Source organism: Penicillium psychrofluorescens (genome assembly GCF_964197705.1).
Source record: "Penicillium psychrofluorescens genome assembly, chromosome: 3".
Lineage (NCBI taxonomy): Eukaryota > Fungi > Ascomycota > Eurotiomycetes > Eurotiales > Aspergillaceae > Penicillium > Penicillium psychrofluorescens.
Window position 1 is genome coordinate 3,909,599 of NC_133441.1, and position 19,337 is coordinate 3,928,935.

A 19,337-nucleotide genomic window follows, 5' to 3' on the forward strand; every position below is an offset into this window, starting at 1 on the left:
GCCGCCAACAATCGCATTGGATCTATCACATCAGTCAGCATGATGGCTGATTGCCTGCACAGATCCTGAGCACCAAAACTTTCAGTCTTTCGATTTGGAAATCTCGAATCAAGCAGTATAACTAGCCATTTTGCGATACGAGGCAGAGCTGGTAGCCTCGAGCCACTTGGAGATCTCCGAGAGAGTCTGGTGACCCCAGGGTATGCCTCCTAGAAAAGATTGCTGCCTGGGAAGAAGTGGCCCAGGTGTAAATATGACCGCGCAGGCAACCCTTTGCGTAGAACACCGCAGGAAAGAAGCTCATTTCGAACCTCGTGTTGATTGGTGCGACCATGCGCCAACTGTATGACGGGAGTGTGCCTGGACGTAATTGCAATTCTAGGGACAAACTACATTTCAAGACAGAATGGTTTCTTTGTCTCTGTTCCACTACTGTAGCTTGACGAAAACTTTTGGCCGGCTCGCTAGTGAATTACGTTAGTTGGGCTGTCCCCAGGGCCCTTCCAATGGGACACACATTCACCAACACCGCATCCTGAGCACCTGATCTTCCAGGGAAACCAGGCGTTCTGTGCAATTTCCATATTCCGGCAGTTTCTTCAACTTTCTGCCCCCTATAAAATCCAGCATAATACCTAGACAGAATATCATCGTTTTCATCATTGTCAGATCAGACAGCTTGGTAGAATTACTAGCTAAGACGCTTATTTTGCACTTCCACAATCTTAGAAAGAGGGGAAGCTTCCGTATGCCTAGGTAACAATCACAATTTTGAAGACACATTTTCTTCCTCCAAATCGCGTATTTCCTGATTCTTTCAAACCACTGCTGAAGATTGGAATGCTTCAGGGTGATCTAGCCGATTGAAACGTCTGATTGCTCCAACAAGCTCGAAGCCGGCGAAGAAAGCTCAAGTGCAGAAGAGACGTGATATCGAGTACAAAATCGAACAATTTTTGATTCTGTTGCTCTCAGGCAATGTCCAATATGGGGATCGCCAGGGATGGCACTCGAATGTCAAGGTACCAGGTGGGCATTTCATCACACACGGCATTTCATATCATCGGGATGGGGGTTATTTTGGCTATCAGAAGTACTCTGATTGGACGGGGGCCAAGTAGATCCTACTTAAATGATCTTCTAAGTAGGTTGCCGTAGATCTCATGTAGACTTGGCAGACTAAGACTCCATAATTCCGCCCTTCCTAGGATTTTCAGAGTTATAAGGGGTCAACGATGTGGCAAATTTCTGAGGAAGATCTTCCATAATCCCGCCCCTACTAGGATTTTCGGAGTCATAAGGGGTACGGAGTAAACGATGTGGCAAATTTCTCAGTATTCGGTCTCTGTGTTCCTTATGGTATTAGAAAAGTTAGAGAGTTTCTGAGGGGGCTAATTTGTTTCAAATATAGAATAACTATGCCGAACAGAAGTATAAAAGCTCTTGCCTTCTTGTTTGTGGACCTCAGGTCTCATTCTCACCTGCCCTTTATATGATTTCAAAATCTATCTTTGAAAAGTTCAATCGCAAGCAAACAATCATGCAATACTCTTTCTCTTCCCTCCTAGCCACTCTCACCATTGTGGGCGTGACAGTAGCATCACCCACCCCGACCTCGATCCCGGCGTCGACAACCTCTCCCGCAACGACGTCTCCTCCTCCAGTGTCCGAAATGGATTTCGGCATAATTCCGGGTACTGCTAGTGATGACTCCAATTCTTGCTACCTCTTTGCCGTTTGGGGCAGCTATCATACCCGCTACGGACCTATTGGTGACTTGACTAGTTCACCCTCCCCAACTGGATTTCAAACTGTTTTACCAACTGCGCCGAGCGTTGCCTGTAACTGGGGTATGATTTTATCTTGTCTGTTCTATCTTATGATAGCAATACTAACCCGGTTATAGATCCTAGCTTCACAGGCTTCTCGGCTTGGGGTCAGAGTGTGTCTTTTGACCATGAGGATGATGGCACGCATGTTTCTTGGAGCGATGATGAGACCTGTATTCTCCAGGAGGACTGGATAAATGTTCCTTGTCACACCTAGATCTTGGATTCCTTATGTATATGCGTCCCGTTGGGTAAAGGTTTCTGGTTCTTCCAATGTCATTTTCGTATATAGCATTTTACATCCTTCGAAATACTGTGCGTCTTTGATAAAGTTCCAATTATGACACATTAGATGCAATGCACAACACAGAATCCCCAATCATATTAACACTTCGCCCTCCGATTTCGTACGGCGAGTCGCCACCAGGGTTGGGGGAGTGGGGAGGGGCCGGGAGTTGATATGCCATCATATTTTCCCACGTCTTCTATCGTTTCACATAGTTCGGCAAGAAAAAGTGCCCCTGGTGCTGTGGTAGATGGTGGCTTAGAATTGGGATCGACGAAAAACCCGCGATAGTACCCACAAAGGGGCTGGTGCTAAGATGGTCAAGAAGTGTTACCTAAAAAATGATCCTGTTGATACCAAACATCTTAGTTACCGCTCTAGGTTTAGCGCAAGACGGTGTACATGTAGATCACACGGAATAGCACCACAACAAGGAACAGCGGTACTGATGGGGTGATTTTGTTTGAAAACCAATACCGTACCTCGAATTCGGCTGCTGAAGAAGAATTGCTTCCACCTTACAATGCTAGATAGGAATATTCTGTATTCTAAATTCCCGCCCTGGGGGTGATTATATTTCACCGATACTGTTCGTGAGGCAGCTACAGACGATGGCTTCCAATCCAGGAAGGTGGAATAGGTTTTTACAGAGCCAACTAAATTTTTGCTTTGCTTGGATTAACTTTGACCTAGCGATGGATATCCTGGGTCTCTTTTACGGCACAAAGACGACAATGCTCTTTCTGGTAGAATACCTCTCAGTTCTCATTTTTGAACTAGTAGGGTTCCTAACTTGTTGTGGGTAGAGTAAGTCCCAGTAAAGGAATTCTAGATAAATCGTGGCATTCATCTTCTCCTTAGCAAATGAGAACAATTTCAAAAATCAAGCACCTGCACCTCTTCCAGCAAGAGAACCAAATACTCCTATTTTAGACGTCTGCATATTCGAATGATTTGCCCAAGAAGGCGGCGCCATGCTTTCCATAGCTGAAATTGAACGAACAAAACGTGTCAGTAATAACCATCTCTGCAAAGACTCAGACTCAGTTCAGCTATGTACTTATCCTCTCTCTTCGCCTGCCTACTCTCAGCAGTATCATATCAAATCCTCAACATTCACAACGCAACTAACACATCTATCAACTCCCTTCGCACAGTCATATTTATAATCAGCCTCCGCTGATCGCCTTTTCTATCCTCGCGCGCAAGATGTTTCCTATCTGCATCTATCCGTTCATACTACCCACATTTCCATTTAGGCTGATGTGGAAGAGAACTTTTTCGGTATTATTGAATAATGGAGTACCAGATGCGCTTCTCTTTGAGCTTAGAAGTGCTTTGAATTCTGTTTTTTAGAATATTGGTTTCTTAGATGCTTCGAAGCGGATATTGCCGACTGTCGTCCTGTCTCCTGGGGCGGATGTGACAATACTAGCTTAATACAAAAGCTATTTTTATGATGTCATTACAACTGTACTAGAATACTGCCAAGAATAGGGGTCAGTGGCAGAGTAACTGTACCAGGTATAGTGTGTTTCAAAAGAGGATTCGAGAAAGAATCTCTGTGAGTAAGTGATGAAACCGATTTCGATCCATCCTGTATCTCGAGATCACAGCTAGTTTTATGCATGAGTCCAATCAATCGGTTGCTTTTCATTTATTTGAGGAGGAACGTGACACGTAATTGATGGTTTTAAACTTACTATTGCTTGGACAAGTGCGCATGTATGTTTTATCGTCCAATAGTGCGCTGGAATACTTGAAGGGCTTTCATCCTTGACTTGGGGCTTAGCACCGCATTCGGAGCCTCCGAGTTGGTCGGCTTCAGTTTTGATATTGCTTCTGAGTTCGAACTTAAAGATCTTCGAATTGTGCTGAAGTGTGTCCGAGATTTGTAGCCGTCTATCCCCGGCATAGAATTTACTGATCTACTCATGATTTGGTATCAATTGACTGCCCCGAGAGACCACATAATGCAGTGAATAATTATCACTTGTCCTTCGGTTGTCAATATTCTTGTTCACGAATGAAGGGCCCTAAAATAGAATGAAGATGATCTGATCACTTACTCGGCAAGGAATGGATGATAATGCCAGTGTATAAAACATACTAGAAGGAAGAACCGATATTCTATCTGATGTTAGTAGCTACGTTGTTCGATCCGGAAGGACCCGAATGAATAGTTATTGTTCGCCAAGGCAAAATCAATGCTCGGAGCGACCGACACCTCCTTATCTCAGATTAGGATTCCGAAGCTGCGGGGTCAGTAGGACCTTCTAACCAGCCAACCACTTATCAAATTTAGAAACTACTGTGGATGGAAATGAAAAAATATGTAAATTGCACTCTCCGCCCACGTCAGCGAGCAACCGAATCGAAGCAAGCAATCTGTCTTGCAAAATCTCTGATTCAAATATTTGTAGCAAAAGTATGTCGATTAACGACGACTCATTTTCGGTATCTGAGCCGGAACGCATTGAGCTGCCATGGTTTCGCCGCAAAAGGTGCATAGCTACATCCAATAGCTTTTGGGAATGATATTGACAACACGCAGCCCTCACATACAAATTCTGCTTGCAAGTGCTTGCTTGTTTTGCAATCCTGGGATTAACCTCGCGATCACTGTGAGTATTTCTCGTTCAACTCATAGAGATTTATAGCTTAACATGCCTTAGGGCCTGGGTGCTGGCGGTGGCCGAGGAGCATCATCCATTTATATGTTTGACATCAGCTCTGGAGTGCTTTATGGAATGTTCACCTTTAGTGCCATTTTCGGCGGGTGCTTCATTAATTTCCTCGGTCCCAGGACATCGATGCTTATTGGTAACACGGGATATCCTTTTTATATCGGTCAGTGACATTTTGTTCTTTGTAACTGTTTGAAACAGTCAACTCATTTGAAGACGAACAGGTGCGCTTTGGTACTTTGAGAAAACCGGTCACCTCTGGTTCCCAATCTTTGGAGGACTTTATCTCGGTTTTACCGCCGGCTTGCTCTGGAGTACTGCAGGCTTTACAGCTATGACATATCCGGAAGAGGTGGAAAAAGGGAGATGGCGTGCTATCCAATGGACCTTGTGAGTCAATGACCGCAATATGAAATTTTCTTTTTCTGCTAACTCGTTTCAGCCTCGCCCTCGGTGCTGTCATCGGCGCCATTGTCTCTTTAGGAGTCACATTAGGAGAAACCGCTACTGAAAGCGTTCCCGAGGCTGTCTATATTATCTTCATTGTCATACAACTCTCCTCCGCCTTTTTTGCAGTATTACTGTGCGACCCAAATGAAGTCATTCGGAACGACGGTTCCCCAGTCGCATCTTTCCAACAAGCCAATTTTTCGGAAACTTTTAGTGGATTAATAGAAGCCCTTAGTGACTGGAGACTTCTAATCATGATTCCCTGCTTCTTCGCAGCCGAGGTTTTCCTCGTATATCAAAGTTCATTCAACGCATTTGTTTTCACGACGAGAACCAGAAATCTGAACAACGTCCTTGTTAATGTTTTTCAAATTCCGTTCTCGATAGCCACTGGTTATCTTCTTGACAACAAAAATCTCGGATCTCGTCGGCGACGTGGAATGATCGTCGCAACCTTAATGGCTATATGGGTTGGAGGTGCAAATATTGCAGAGGTCGTCTGGGTAGCAAATTGGAAATTGGATCGATCAACTACTGGTCCCCAAATTGATTGGTCTGATCATGCTTATGCCGGGGCAGTTTCAATCCATCTAGCATATGGGGCACAGTACGGAATGTTTCAAAATACTGGTTTTTGGATCCTCGCTGCCATGACGAACAAGCCCGGACGTCTCGCGCACATGTCCGGGTTTGCTGTCGGATGTGAGTGTACATGTTAGGGTAATGGAGAGACTATTTCATGCTGACGTTTCATTAGTTCTCTCCGCCGGAACAGCGACCGCTTTTGGCATCGATGCGGCAGATACTCCCTATCTCAACGAGATATGCGCCTACTTCGCTCTCTTCGTCATATCTGTTCCCATACTTCTTTTCAATGCCAACCACGCCACTGAAAGCAATTATTTTATGGAGGATGGTGTTGGTGTTCCAGTCCACGTCCAGTTGGAGCAGCGTCACATCGTGGGCCGAGAAGTCGTTCGAATTGACTGTAATCCAAACACCGAACATCCGACAGAGAAAACGGCTGCGGGTTAGTTGACTGATATAACATGAAAATGAATATTGGGACAAATGCTCTAACCCATGCTTAGAGCGAAGAGTCTGATGTCCTGTATGGTGACATGGATCCCGGGGTAGGCCCTCATCTGTTTTATTCAATAAATTTTGCCTCGTTCATTCCACTTCTCCTTCAAATACCTAGTATTTGTTGGATTGGATTCTATTATCCAAAGAAGTCTTTGGACAATATCTAGACGGTCCACATCGTCACTTGTATGCATGAGTAGCTGATGGAAGAGTGTCATATTGGATTGTAAGAACCGACGCCTGACTTGACCTAGAGAAGCACCACTCAAAAAATCACAGGTTACCAAAGTGACCCAGCACAGTAGTGACACCCAAATCAGGCCGCATCCGCAGCGTTCTCTACCCCTCTTTACAAAATTGGTCATGTGCTTGAAGACCGATAAAGTTTAGTGAGTCGAATGTCAATCAGTGGCAGACAGCACCATCTAAATACTATATAATCTTTTAAAAAAAGCAGTCAGTCACTTATACTAGAAATTTGAACTGTGAAAATCACCATTCTGCGCTGAAACTCTGTCTTGGTCATCTTTCGGTATCTTATTTATATTACACATTTTAAAAAAGAAAAAAGGACCGATATCCACTACTTCATTGGTGTTGTGATGCTTGAAAATTATACTGAATACAATGTACCTACCTCGGTGCTACCGAGATAGCGGCGACCCACAAATGTTCGACCCGGTCCTATTATTGTTAGTCGTGATATCCCGAGCCTAGTTAATTCGGGGCCGACGAATGTGCCGATTTCATTGGGCGCACGATTGGTTGAAATGCTAGCTCCATACTCGCGTCCGGAAGTGCTCCATTATGTCGCATCCCTCCGGAAATGCAAAGGATCTTGATTATAAGAAAATCCCGCTGGACAACCTTAAGACGTGCGCTGTCAATACACCGATTCTCATCATTTAGTCGCTCTTTGGGCCTCTGCCAGAATCAAAATCCCACGTCTAATTCGAGGCCCAGTGATCTCGCGGTAAATAAACCTCATCCGACGAGTCATTATGCACTGAAGTGAACAATTACATGCTGACATTTCAAGGAGCCCTTTCGCATAACATGTCTTCTCAACTAGGTCAGACAAAGGATGAAATAGTCCTCAAAGCGCGAGCTGAAGTAAATGATTCAATACCACCGGCCTGGAGACTCGCCCCTGAGCAGCTCAGGCTGCAGGAAGGTGCCAGCGTCATAGATATGCCAAGGACGTGCGGGCTACTGACCGCAAAGCAAATCGGGATCACCGAAGCAGCTGCAACAGAGCTACTAAGCAAGATCTCGGTTGGGGAGCTATCGAGTTCTGAAGTGACTGAAGCATTTTGTATAAGAGCGGCTATTGCCCATCAGATGGTAAGCATATTCTCGGAGTTTATATCGTAAAGCCAATCTGATCAGATAGACCAATTGCTTAACAGCATTTTTCCCTGGCGAGGGGCTTCAAACCGCTGCCGCTCTGGACGAACAATTTCGCATGACTGGAAAAACTATAGGGCCTCTCCATGGCTTACCTGTTTGCATAAAGGACATGTATGACCTCAAAGGCCGTCGCTCAACAATGGCCTATATTTCGTGGTTTGATGTCATCGCCTCCGCCGACTCTGCTCTGGTGGCAATTCTTCGGCATGCCGGCGCAGTGTTTTACTCAAAAACAACCATGCCACAAACGGGTATGATGCTTGAGACGCGAAGCCCATTGTGGGGAGTCACTACCAATCCATTTAATAACCAGCTTGTGTCCGGTGGGTCCTCTGGTGGGGATGGTGTCCTTGTGGCCATGAGAGGTAGCCCCATCGCTCCTAGCTCTGATATTGGGGGCTCGATTAGGGCACCAGCCGCTTTCAACGGGCTTTATTCGATCAGACCAAGTGCCGATAGAATCCCTAAAGGTGGGCTTCGAAGTACCGCCCCTGGAAATGTTTCCATCAAAGTCTCCAGCGGGCCAGTGTGTCATAATATAGTGGATCTGAAGATGTTCACTAAGATTATCAATGCTCATGGCTCGTTGGCACACTTTGAACCAGGCATAGTGCCGATACCTTGGAGGGAGTTACCACCTCCAGTACGGAAACTCAGCTTTGGAGTTTGGGCCTTTGATGGAGTGTGTATGCCTCATCCCCCTATCCTTCGAGCGATCAAGGAAACTACATTACGATTGACTAGCCATGGACATGAAGGTACGAGATTCCCCAGAGATAGATGCCCCAGAAATATTAGACAGAATGTTGATCATCCAGACAGTAATACCCGTGACAATGCCATTCGACTGTTGGGAGGTCGCATTGGTCACTTGGAAGCTGTACTTTCAAACTGGCTTCAAGGAAGGCAAAGATGCACTGGCAGCTGGTGGTGAGGAAATGGCAGCTGCCATGCAATATTACCTGGAGACATTTGACATCAAAGCGTTATCTATTTGGGAGCTTTTTGATTGCAACGTGAAGCAAGCTTCGTTTAAACGCAAGATGGCAGAATGGTGGAACTCCACATCTACTATGGCCAACACTGGGCGACCAATCGATGGTCTAATCTGTCCGGTGCATCCCTCCACGAGCTACCCTCATAACTTTCCTAGTTGGTGGGGATATACATCTTTGTGGAACATTCTCGATTATCCTTCCACGACAATGCCCATAAAGGGTCTCAAAATCTCTGCCGATACCGATCCGATAAGCATCGAGTATAAGCCATTACACAACCCTTTTGACGAGAGAACCCATGCAATGTGTAAGTCTGTTCCTCACTGACTGTTAAGCTCAACTTGCCAACAATGCCCAGACAATCCCGAGCTGTTTGCGAACCAACCGGTGTGCATACAAATTGTAGGAAGACCCTTCCAGGACGAAGAACTAATTTCGGTGACTGAAGTCATTGATCAAGTAGTCAATGTCGACAATTAAAGGCAATCATTCAGAGGGCCAGGGAACCCAAGATTGCAGCTATCTTTGGTATATATATATTTCTGAAAGCAAACTGCGATGACCGCACGAGCTGTACATAGGATTTTCTGGATCGGAGGTGAACGTGTTTTTCTTAATAGATATCTACCATCAATAACGAAAGCATCCTCTAGTTAACGGCTAGCAAAGACGATATCTACCATGGTGGGTCCCATTTCTCCACGATCCAAGCTCTACCAGTCAGGGCCGGAGCTGGTTATCAGCAATTATTGGAAGCGGGGAAGGGCCCGATGGATAAGAACGGGGTATCCTTTCCGCGATTCACGGTTGACAACTCTTCTACGGCAGACCTTAGCAACAACTCTGGTCTTTACAAAAGACACTGTATCCAACTTCCTCAACCCGCAGTCTAAAGACATGCCCGCTTGTGATACTTGCTACGTCCGAAAAGTGAGGTGCGATGCCGATTTTGGAGGACCTTGTTCAAATTGCACTAAAAAGAATGTTCAATGCACGTAAGTTTTCTTACCATCTCAGGCAGTGATCCCATCTTAAAGGTGATTGATCATGATGCTATGAACGTTACTTTTCAATACTGACATGGACTGATCTTGCGTCAGATTCAACCTAGCAACAATCCATAAGTCGAAGAGGAGGAGAAGAAAGAACCGCCCGTCACCTCCGAATAGCCAAGGAGGTCTCTCGTTTGACTTGGAATCCCATACCCTGTCAACTAAGCTGGACAACAGCGCAGTCCAGGTCCGCCAGCCCCAGAGTGACAATCCTCAATCTGAAACTCAGGCTTCGACCCCGATCGAGGAGGACGTCTACGATCAAAATCTTGCCAAAACCGCTCTATCGCTTTTCTATCACCATGGCATCCACGCACCCAAGTGGACAATCTTTCATGACCATACAAACATGCGGATCGCATACCTGGGGACTTCGGTATCAAATATTTCGCAGCTGGTAGCTCATGAAGCACAGTTTAGCAAAGCGCAGAGTTCTTCGCTAGTCTTCCCTTTCCCAACTATTCGACCTGTCCGACCGTGGAAGCCCTCCACAGATTTACCGCTTATTGAATGGTACCGAACATCATTTGGACGTGAAATTGGCACACTACCAGACAAAGAGCTTCGTGACGATTTGATCGAGTCCTTTTTCGAAAAGGTCCACCCCGGCTTTCCGATCATTGACGAGGCAGAGTTTCGCAGTCGGTATGAGAATTCAGAGAACCCTCCCCCTCTGTTGCTGCTGCATGCGATCCTTCTTGTTGGAGCTCATGTGTCGAGCCACCCACGAGTGAAGAAATCTCGTTCCCTAATGAAGTTGTCTCTCTTTCGCCGTGCGAAGAGCTTATTCGATATTCGTTATGAAAATGACCGTCTGAACTTGATACAGACCGCGTTGCTTTTCACTTGGCATCTCCAAGGCGTGGATGATGTTAGTGCAAATGCATACTACTGGATTGGAATCGCGTGCAGGATTGCATTTGGGTTGGGAATGCATCGCACCACGTCATACGGTACTAACGCCGTTGGAATGCCTATTCACGACCAGCGCATCTACAGGAGGGTTTGGTGGACTATATACCAGCTTGATGTTCTCGGCAGTCTGCACCACGGAAGACCGTTGAGTATCGACCCTGACGAGTGCGACCAATCTTCTTTATGCGCTGAGGATTTCATTGAATGCAACTCGCAAACGAATCCAAACATAGACATAGATTTCTGTATACAGAACGCAGTCCTGTGTGAGATTATGGGTGCGATTACGAAAATGTCTTCGCCAGGTTCACTACGTCGGTTTCGCGAAAGCCCCGGGTCATTCCAAACGACACAAGCCAACCTTGATGCCCGATTGGTTGCATGGTATCTTCAACTTCCGCCTAGACTCTCAGATATTCATGGAAAGAATTCGACCTTTTGGGCGCTCCTGCTATTGGCACACTACAATCTTGCATTACTACACCTCCATAGACTTGCAGATCCTACGGCCGGAGACATGACTGAGCCATCATCTAATAAATCCAACGATACATGTCATGTTTCAACTCAGGCACTTATTGGACTACTCAATTCTATGGTGGTGAAAGGCTCTGTCGGGCAATGTTGGTTCACCTGCCAGACGATGCTATTGGCCACTGCACTTCAGACTAGCCTGGAAGCCAGGACTACAGCCCGAAATGGACCCGCAGTGCTAGCCATCCAGGCACAATCCCGCCTAGAGCAACTACTGCCGATTGCAGAAAGCTTATCGCACTATTGGCCTAGTGCCGAGGCAGTTTGGCATCTATATCAGGGACTCTTGAAGCAACTCAAAAAGCAAACAGAGGCTGCCTCTGGCCTCAACCATCCAGTATGTCCAGCAGGCTCGAGTGCTGATAAATTTGATCACTCAATCTTGGTCACACAAGAAACATTTGATGATCACACGAGAAATACTCTGGAGAATAACTGGGCCGCATTGTTTGGGGCAGGCTACGCAGAGCCTTTTTTGGATTCCCAGCAGGATGACATTGATGGTCTGCTATGCATGCCATTGGGGTTTACCGGCAGTGAACAGCTTGAAGAAACGGTCCATCTTTAGCTGAAGGATTTTTGCGAGCATTCTTTGTAAAAGATTTATAGTGGGCTCAAATGCTCAACAATACCATGGAAAAGTATCCGATCCGTACACAGAGGTGGAGCCTTTCCCGAACACTTATTTCTCGGGCCCGATACTCATCACCGCACTCGGGGCCTCCGAGGTATTCGGCTGCAACCATTTTCCTTCTAGGTTTACGGACACCTCTGCCCCGTGCCACAGTGCTTCCGGGACTGGTGACACGTTTCTCCCTTGTGCTCGGTCCGTCGGATATGGACTATAGCATGACATAAATAGCGCCTCTTTCAACATAGTTGAATACGAACATTAATTCATAATTCGGATATCAAACCCCGCAAACGTTAACACCACTCTTTAAAAATGGCGCACACTACGAAACCGGGCTCGAACGTAATTTCTTTCGACCCGTACAAGACCTTTGACCCTAAGCCCGTGTGGGCCCATGCTACGTCTTCCAAAGGCCCTGGCCGAATAGTTTGCACAGCTGGGCAGGTTGGGGCGGATGAAAACAACGTTGTTCCTCCGAACATAGACGACGAAATCGCTTTAGCGTTCACCAACTTGCGCCGCTGTCTTGACGCTACTGGGGCTTCAGTGACTGACGTCCTCAAACTCGTGTACTATATTGTTGACTACGACCCTGATAATCGCCCACACTCGAAACATCTTGCCAAATTTCTAGATGGTCATCGTCCAACCACGACATTGATTCCGGTTGCAAAGCTTGCTCGGCCAGACTACCACTTTGAGATAGAGGCAACGGCTTCAATCGAACAACTGCCTAGGCAAGTGGCAGATGTTGTTGTCGTCGGAGCCGGATTAAGTGGACTTTCGGCGGCTCATGAGATCCAAAAAGCAGGGATGTCGTGTGTCGCGGCTGAAGCACGGGATCGTGTAGGTGGGAAAACACTGTCGATAGAACCGCTGAATGATGGCCGGACAATTGATTTGGGCGCTGCTTGGATCAACGACACCAACCAGAAAGAGGTATTCGCACTTTCAAAGTCCTTGGGCCTCGAACTTGTGCAACAGAATACATCGGGATCTGTTGTACAAGAGGATATCGACGGCAGTGTATCTCAATTTCCATATGGCTCTGTACCAGAGGTGAGTTTATCCCTAGCCAACTCAAACCGTATGCTAAAAGCCTTGTAGAGGCTGTCAGAACCTAACGGAGTTGACAATATGGTCTTCATAAGAGATTTAGCGGATGAAGTCAGTAGAAGTCTTAACCTCTATGGTGTCGGAAAGAATGAAAATGCTCCCGATCACCTTACGTTCGAGCAGTGGCTTCACGAAAAAGGCGCAGCTCCTACCGCAATCGCTTCAGCTACAGTTTGGACAAGAGCAATGTTAGGATTGGAACCTTCGGAGATGAGCGCACTATTCTTTCTTGACTATTGCCGACGCGGCGGTGGCCTTTCAACAATGCGATCCGATCGAAAAGATGGCGGACAGTATTTGCGATTTGCTAAAGGTTTGTTCATCCCTGCCTGTTTAAATGAACGATACTGACTCCTGGTTTATCAGGCTCCCAGCAACTATCTCTGGGTCTTGCAAAGTTGCTTCGGCCAGGATCGCTCATTTTGAAGTCGCCAGTCCAGCAGATTCAGCAAGCACCAACCGGGGTCCTCGTTTCGACTGCACGCGGCGAGATTTTAGCCAAACGAGTCATCGTAACCGTTCCAACGCCGCTTTATCGCCTAATCAACTTCTATCCTCCGCTTCCCGAAGCCAAGATTGAACTCAGTCAGAAGAACAGACTTGGGTACACAAATAAAGTCATGCTACTCTATGATCGCCCGTGGTGGCGAGATGCTGGCCTGTGTGGCCTCCTGCAGTCTTTCAAAGGACCCGTGGCGGTCTCGAGAGATAGTAGTGTGGATGAGACTGGGCAGTTTTCCCTGACCTGTTTTACCGTGGGCCAACCCGGTCGTCAACTGTCTAAACTTCGGCAGCACGACCGATACGAAAGAGTAAAGCAACACATCAGGAAGCTCTTCGGAGCCTATACGAGTGTGCCTGAGCCGATCAATATATCCGAACATGAGTGGACAATGGATCAATGGGCGCAAGGATGCCCTTGTCCAGCATCTCCCCCAGAAGTATTATCTAAACTTGACGAAGCTATGCGAGCGACGCATGGGAAAATTCACTTTGCTGGCACCGAGACGGCGTACGAATGGAAAGGTTATATGGACGGCGCTATCTCGTCGGGCAAACGGGCGGCGCAGGAAACCATCGTGGCCCTGACCCAATCCAAGCTTTAAATCACTGGGAGAAGTAGAAAGAAGAGTTTGACTGAAAAAATCGATTGATTCAAAAGACTAGAAACCAAGAACAGCAATGCCCCCATACATCCATGTCCACAGTAGTTCCCGTTCTATACTTCGCCCGATAAGATAAGCCCGCACAGACCACCGCTTGAGAAATTTCCTTCCGCTTCATCGATCAACCTCGACTGGACAGTCGACACACTGTATTTTCCTGGCTTCAATTGCCAATACTAGCGACCCTCCAGCAGAGGCAATGGCCGACTCTGCGGCTACACCGACCAAGCCCGTCCACACTATCGTGCTGGACGCTGGCCCCATCCTGAAAAATTCCCCGCCGCTCTCAACCCTGCTCGCTCAGTGCGAGGAACTCATCACCACCCCCTCCGTGGTCAGCGAGATCCGTGATCCCGATGCTCGCACCCGTGTCGAAACCCTCTATCTGCCCTTCTTGAAGCAGCGAACTCCCACCCCGAACAGCTTCAATATCATCAGCGAATTCGCCCGCAAAACTGGTGACCGCGCGGTGCTGAGCCGAACCGATGTGGAAGTGCTGGCGTTGGCCTATGAGATCGAGTGCGAGCGTAACGGAGGGGACTGGAGGCTAAGAAGCGTTCCCGGCCAGAAGAGGGTTAATGGAAGACCGCCGGTCAAGGAGGAGGAGCAGACGGAGGAGAAGGATGACAGTGCAGTGGAGACTATTACAGAGGGCGTGAAAGAAGCCGCGATCGCAGACAACGAAGTAGATGCTCCGACGAATGAGGAGTCTACATCGCACGAGAAAGGCCCTGAAACGGCCCAGGATGATAATGATCTCGACGCGCAGGAGGAGGACGGCTCTGATTCGGACGGCGGCGAGTGGATTACACCCTCCAACTACAAGAAGAAACTGGCTCATGACGAGGCTGGCGGCGCGACGTCTTCTGCATCGGAAGTGAAGACCATGCAGGTTGTGACCATGACCACCGATTTCGCGGTAAGCAAAGTCTAGCATTGCAGTTTGAGTCTCTACTAATTCTCCATCCAGTGTCAAAACGTCCTGCTGCAGATGAACCTCAACCTCCTATCCACCACCACGCTCCTAAGAATCCAACACCTTAAATCTTTCATCAAGCGCTGTCACGCCTGTTTCTTCACCACCAAGGATATGAATAAGCAATTCTGCCCCCGATGCGGTAAAGACACGCTCACCCGTGTCTCGTGCACCACGACCGCCAACGGCCAGTTCACAATGCATCTGAAGAAGAACATGCAATGGAACAACCGCGGCAACCGCTACAGCGTCCCCAAGCCCATTGCAGGCAACGCGAGCGGCAAATGGAAAGGCGGCGGCGGGAAGGGCGGTTGGGGCACGGAGCTTGTCCTCGCCGAGGATCAGAAAGAGTACGTGCGGTCCAACGCAGAGGAGGAGCGGCGACGTCGCCGTGAGCATGATCTCATGGACGAGGATTACCTGCCGGGTATCTTGACGGGCGAACGCAACAAGCACGCCGGCCGAGGCAGGGTTGGGGCTGGCCGGAACGTCAACTCGCGGAAGCGCTAAGTCTATCTTTTGCATTTTTTTTAGAATGGCGTTTTGAGGGTATGCAGAAAAGCCATTCTGTCATGAGCAATGACCATGTCTGTCGGTATGTTGGACCGGGCATTTGGATATACAGTTATAGAAGCATGTATGAATGTGAAATGCGATCCAATTTAGATCCATATATTCAAGACCTGCAGCCCTTCTCACAGCGAGGAGGGTCAACTTAAGCAAAAATCGAGCTATGAAACACCGTTCGCCTGAACATCAACCGTTTCCCATCCATTTATCCAGTTCAGTTTTCATGGGGCAGCAACGCTGTTCTCTGTATTATCGACCCGTTAGTCTCGTCTCTCAGAGTAAAGGCAAAAAGGTATTTCGTACCGGGCTGCTGGGTGAGCAGGAGACCATAGCGCTTCTTGAGGGTGACACGGTGTCTGCGAGGCAAAATTGTTAGTATGTTTCCAGATCTCCAAGACAGTCATGTCAACGCACCTCGAGTACTTGTCATCGGGAGAGAAGCGCGCCGGGTGGGCGGACTTGGTCACCTCGCCGTTCAGGACCTTCTTGAGGGTGTACACCCGCTTGCCGGTGTTGTCGGTCACGTACTGTTGGTCACGGTTAGTGCTGAGTTCTTCGGAGGTTGAGAAAGAACGGAGTGGTCGCCCTCGTGGACATACCATAAGATGCATTCTGCTGCAGAGAGAGAATATTAGTTCATTGTCCAGCACCATATTTCTCTGCAAGAATACTCACTTGGCGGTGTTGGGGATTGTTCTGCTGTGACGGGAATGGAGCTGTTGCAGTCGGTGGAATTTTTTTGAAGCCGAACGGCGCTCGGGCCACCCGATGAGTCAGCAGCACCGATTTTCTCTCCGGCTTAAATCTCGCTTCGCTTTTTTCCCAACCGCAATTGTTTTCACTGACTCACGATGCACTGAACCACACACGTTTTAGGTCCTGGAACCTCACAAGGCAGATCAATGACTTCTGCAATCATGTTCCTCTCTCTCTCCTAGTCACTTAAACTCAACAGACCTCCGGTAAGTCTACTGCAGTGATATTCATTCGAGCCTCCCTTCTTCTGTGATGATGCAAAATACCAAGCTCAGGCAAATGGCACCTTGATTTCTAGTCGTTTGTCAATGACCTGCTTAATTGACTACAACGGTATCTGAGAAGAAACAACCCGCTTAGCTCGAAATATTATTTCCTGAATGCTCTGCTAACACAGCATTCTCAGCCCTAGCTATGGCGACCCCGGTCTCCCCTAAACCAGAGGCTGCCTCACCGCAGGCTGGACAGACAGGGCCAAACCCTCGTCCAGCTCGCCCTCCTAGACCCAACTACAGACACATCCATCGCTTTCCCCTTCCTCTAAACGTTCATCCTGTGCCTCCTCTCATCCCCCACAACCCTCTCTCCCTCATTAGTATTGCTCTCTCGTATCTTACCTTCCTATGCTCTCCTCCGCATCAGCAAGTCTATACTGCCTATTTTGACTCTGCCACTTCCTCTGTTCATGTCACAGACGAGGCAGCAATCAAAGCCCTGTGGCAGATGGGTTTCTTTGGCAAAGGTAATCTAAGCCGAAGTGAACCCAGCTGGTTAGAACGCGAAAAGAAGAGGAGAGGGTTACTGGGCGGTCCCACGAGTGAGGAGGCGACGAGGAAGCGAAGGACCGAGCGTCGTGAACTGAAACTGGAGAGAGCGAGGATGGAGAAGCTGGCGATCCAGGAGAGGCTCGAGGCCGAAGCGGCGGCCCGGGAGGCAGACGGTGCTGCTGCTAACGGCACCGCAGCGCCTTCGCCTTCTACCAAGAAATTCTCCCTCAAGAACGCCAAGGAAACCAAATGGCTGGAGTCCCAACGAGCCGCACAACAGAACGGAGATGCTACTGTCGACCCATCGCGGCCGACCTCCAACGGCAAAACCGTCCGGTTTGCTCCCATCGTCCAGGAAAAGCAATTTGCTTCCAACTCGCCCACTTCTCTCCCCCTCTCGGAATCCATCCTGGACGTGGACGTCAATGAAGCAGAAGAAGAAGAACCCGTCCTCGAAAACCAGGAACATCTCCAGCTCTCCAACGAAGAGACATTCTTCCTCGTGTACGGCCTGGGTGCTTTACGCGTTCTGGACGACAAACACAACGCCGTGATCCCAACATCGTCACTCTTCCCACTCCTCTGCCACCACTCCTACTATCCTCCTCGAACACCGTCATCAACCCTACAGCCCGACGACCCATTCATTGTATCATATGTCGTGTACCACCATTTCCGCTCCCTCGGCTGGGTCGTGCGCTCTGGCGTCAAGTTCGGAGCCGACTACATGCTCTACAACCGCGGGCCTGTCTTCTCACACGCCGAGTTTGCCGTTGCCATCATCCCCTCCTACGACCACGCTTACTGGTCTGAGACGGAAGAGCGCCGAGAGTATGTTGCTCGCAAGCAGGCGCGCAGCTGGTGGTGGCTGCACTGCGTGAACCGGGTCCAGGCGCAAGTTTTCAAGAGCTTGGTCCTCTGCTACGTTGACGTGCCGCCTCCTTCTGCTTCGCCGGGCAGTGACATCGGGGCCACGCTCAGTCGCTACCGGGTCAGAGACTTTAGCATCAAACGATGGGTGCCTAATCGCTCTCGGGATTGAAACTTTGGACCGGGTGCTTTTTTGTACTTTTTTTTTGTTTTGTCAAACTTGCATTGCGCATCATGGGCTTTTCATCTTGCATTGGGGGATATGTGTATGACTATATCATAATGACCATAATGAAACCAATTCTCTGCAGAGATCAAAATGAGCCTCCAGCCTCCGTGATTTTGTCAAAGTTGAATGTAGGATTCAAGAACATGGGATGATTCGGTCTATTTCGCTAAAACGACTGTTCTATGGATACACAGGCCAAGTTGTCTCACGAGAAACTTCAGTCAGTCTCGGTTGCCTTGGGATATTGCTTCAGCCATTCGTCCTTGGTGAATCGCCGACCCTTCGTAGTCAAAAACGCCGTGATCTTGTCGTCCAGTTCTTTGGATCATAGTCAGCCAATCCTCTTTTTCGGTATCTGGAGGGCAAGTTTACCTTCCACTGTCATCTCCTTCCGGGCCTGCATTGAATAATGATCGCCGAATTCGTGGACGAGAATCAGGTCATCCGGCAGAAGTGTGTCTACACAGATTTCATCAACATCGACGAAAGACACGGGACTCCGGAAGACACGGGGCAACTAACCGGCAGGAACAGCATAGACGTAAAGGGTGCGGCCCCTGAAGGTGCGGCCTCTGTAAGTGCGAACCAGCCTCTGCTGCATCGCGGAATTCGAGCGCATGGAAGCACCGTTGGGCCCCGCATGGATATGTCAGTTTGCTTGGGCTAATAACCATTTTGAGTCTCTTGATTCCTTACATTCGTAGGAGAGGGGGTCGAGGGCCTTCGGTAGGACTTTGCCTTTGGTCGTGAGGAGATCAAACTTGCCCTGTGGTCGTACAGGGCCCGGCCAAGCGCGGAGGCGAATGGAGGTACCCGCGTTCAAACGAAACAGCTCCTTGGGCACACGAGTAAAAGACTGAATAAACCTATTGAAGGGCATCGTGGAAGTGTCTCAAAAGAAAAGAAGGTTGAGGAGCTCAAGAGTGAAGTGTGAGGCGATGTCGACAGGATGTTTGTAGAAAGAAAGTATAAAATCTTGTCCTAACGGTCACATGACTGACAGCGA

General features: G+C 48.3%; 7 protein-coding genes across 7 annotated transcripts; 5 read left to right on the forward strand and 2 right to left on the reverse strand.

Moving 5' to 3' along the window:
• Positions 1 to 1,540: 1,540 nt before the first annotated feature.
• PFLUO_LOCUS5607 (uncharacterized protein) lies at positions 1,541 to 2,046 on the forward strand (the record flags this gene model as incomplete). The annotated part of the gene is made up of 2 exons (XM_073783069.1): positions 1,541 to 1,850; positions 1,907 to 2,046. 2 exons carry the CDS (start codon positions 1,541 to 1,543, stop codon positions 2,044 to 2,046), a joined length of 450 nt encoding a protein of 149 aa, XP_073639661.1.
• A 3,856-nt stretch (positions 2,047 to 5,902) lies between these two features.
• PFLUO_LOCUS5608 (uncharacterized protein) lies at positions 5,903 to 6,287 on the forward strand (the record flags this gene model as incomplete). The annotated part of the gene is made up of 2 exons (XM_073783070.1): positions 5,903 to 5,954; positions 6,010 to 6,287. The coding sequence occupies 2 exons, from the start codon at positions 5,903 to 5,905 to the stop codon at positions 6,285 to 6,287; spliced, it is 330 nt and encodes a 109-aa protein (XP_073639662.1).
• A 5,906-nt stretch (positions 6,288 to 12,193) lies between these two features.
• On the forward strand, positions 12,194 to 14,103 carry PFLUO_LOCUS5609 (uncharacterized protein; the record flags this gene model as incomplete). Its single annotated transcript, XM_073783071.1, has 3 exons — positions 12,194 to 12,940; positions 12,989 to 13,310; positions 13,364 to 14,103. 3 exons carry the CDS (start codon positions 12,194 to 12,196, stop codon positions 14,101 to 14,103), a joined length of 1,809 nt encoding a protein of 602 aa, XP_073639663.1.
• A 259-nt stretch (positions 14,104 to 14,362) lies between these two features.
• On the forward strand, positions 14,363 to 15,649 carry PFLUO_LOCUS5610 (20S-pre-rRNA D-site endonuclease nob1; the record flags this gene model as incomplete). Its single annotated transcript, XM_073783072.1, has 2 exons — positions 14,363 to 15,082; positions 15,134 to 15,649. The coding sequence occupies 2 exons, from the start codon at positions 14,363 to 14,365 to the stop codon at positions 15,647 to 15,649; spliced, it is 1,236 nt and encodes a 411-aa protein (XP_073639664.1).
• A 281-nt stretch (positions 15,650 to 15,930) lies between these two features.
• PFLUO_LOCUS5611 (snoRNP complex protein) lies at positions 15,931 to 16,320 on the reverse strand (the record flags this gene model as incomplete). The annotated part of the gene is made up of 4 exons (XM_073783073.1): positions 15,931 to 15,953; positions 16,013 to 16,065; positions 16,124 to 16,236; positions 16,309 to 16,320. 4 exons carry the CDS (start codon positions 16,318 to 16,320, stop codon positions 15,931 to 15,933), a joined length of 201 nt encoding a protein of 66 aa, XP_073639665.1.
• Positions 16,321 to 17,188: 868 nt separating this feature from the next.
• On the forward strand, positions 17,189 to 18,274 carry PFLUO_LOCUS5612 (tRNA splicing endonuclease subunit sen2; the record flags this gene model as incomplete). The annotated part of the gene is made up of 1 exon (XM_073783074.1): positions 17,189 to 18,274. The coding sequence occupies one exon, from the start codon at positions 17,189 to 17,191 to the stop codon at positions 18,272 to 18,274; it is 1,086 nt and encodes a 361-aa protein (XP_073639666.1).
• Positions 18,275 to 18,548: 274 nt separating this feature from the next.
• PFLUO_LOCUS5613 (uncharacterized protein) lies at positions 18,549 to 19,211 on the reverse strand (the record flags this gene model as incomplete). The annotated part of the gene is made up of 3 exons (XM_073783075.1): positions 18,549 to 18,649; positions 18,704 to 18,790; positions 19,028 to 19,211. 3 exons carry the CDS (start codon positions 19,209 to 19,211, stop codon positions 18,549 to 18,551), a joined length of 372 nt encoding a protein of 123 aa, XP_073639667.1.
• Positions 19,212 to 19,337: the final 126 nt, after the last annotated feature.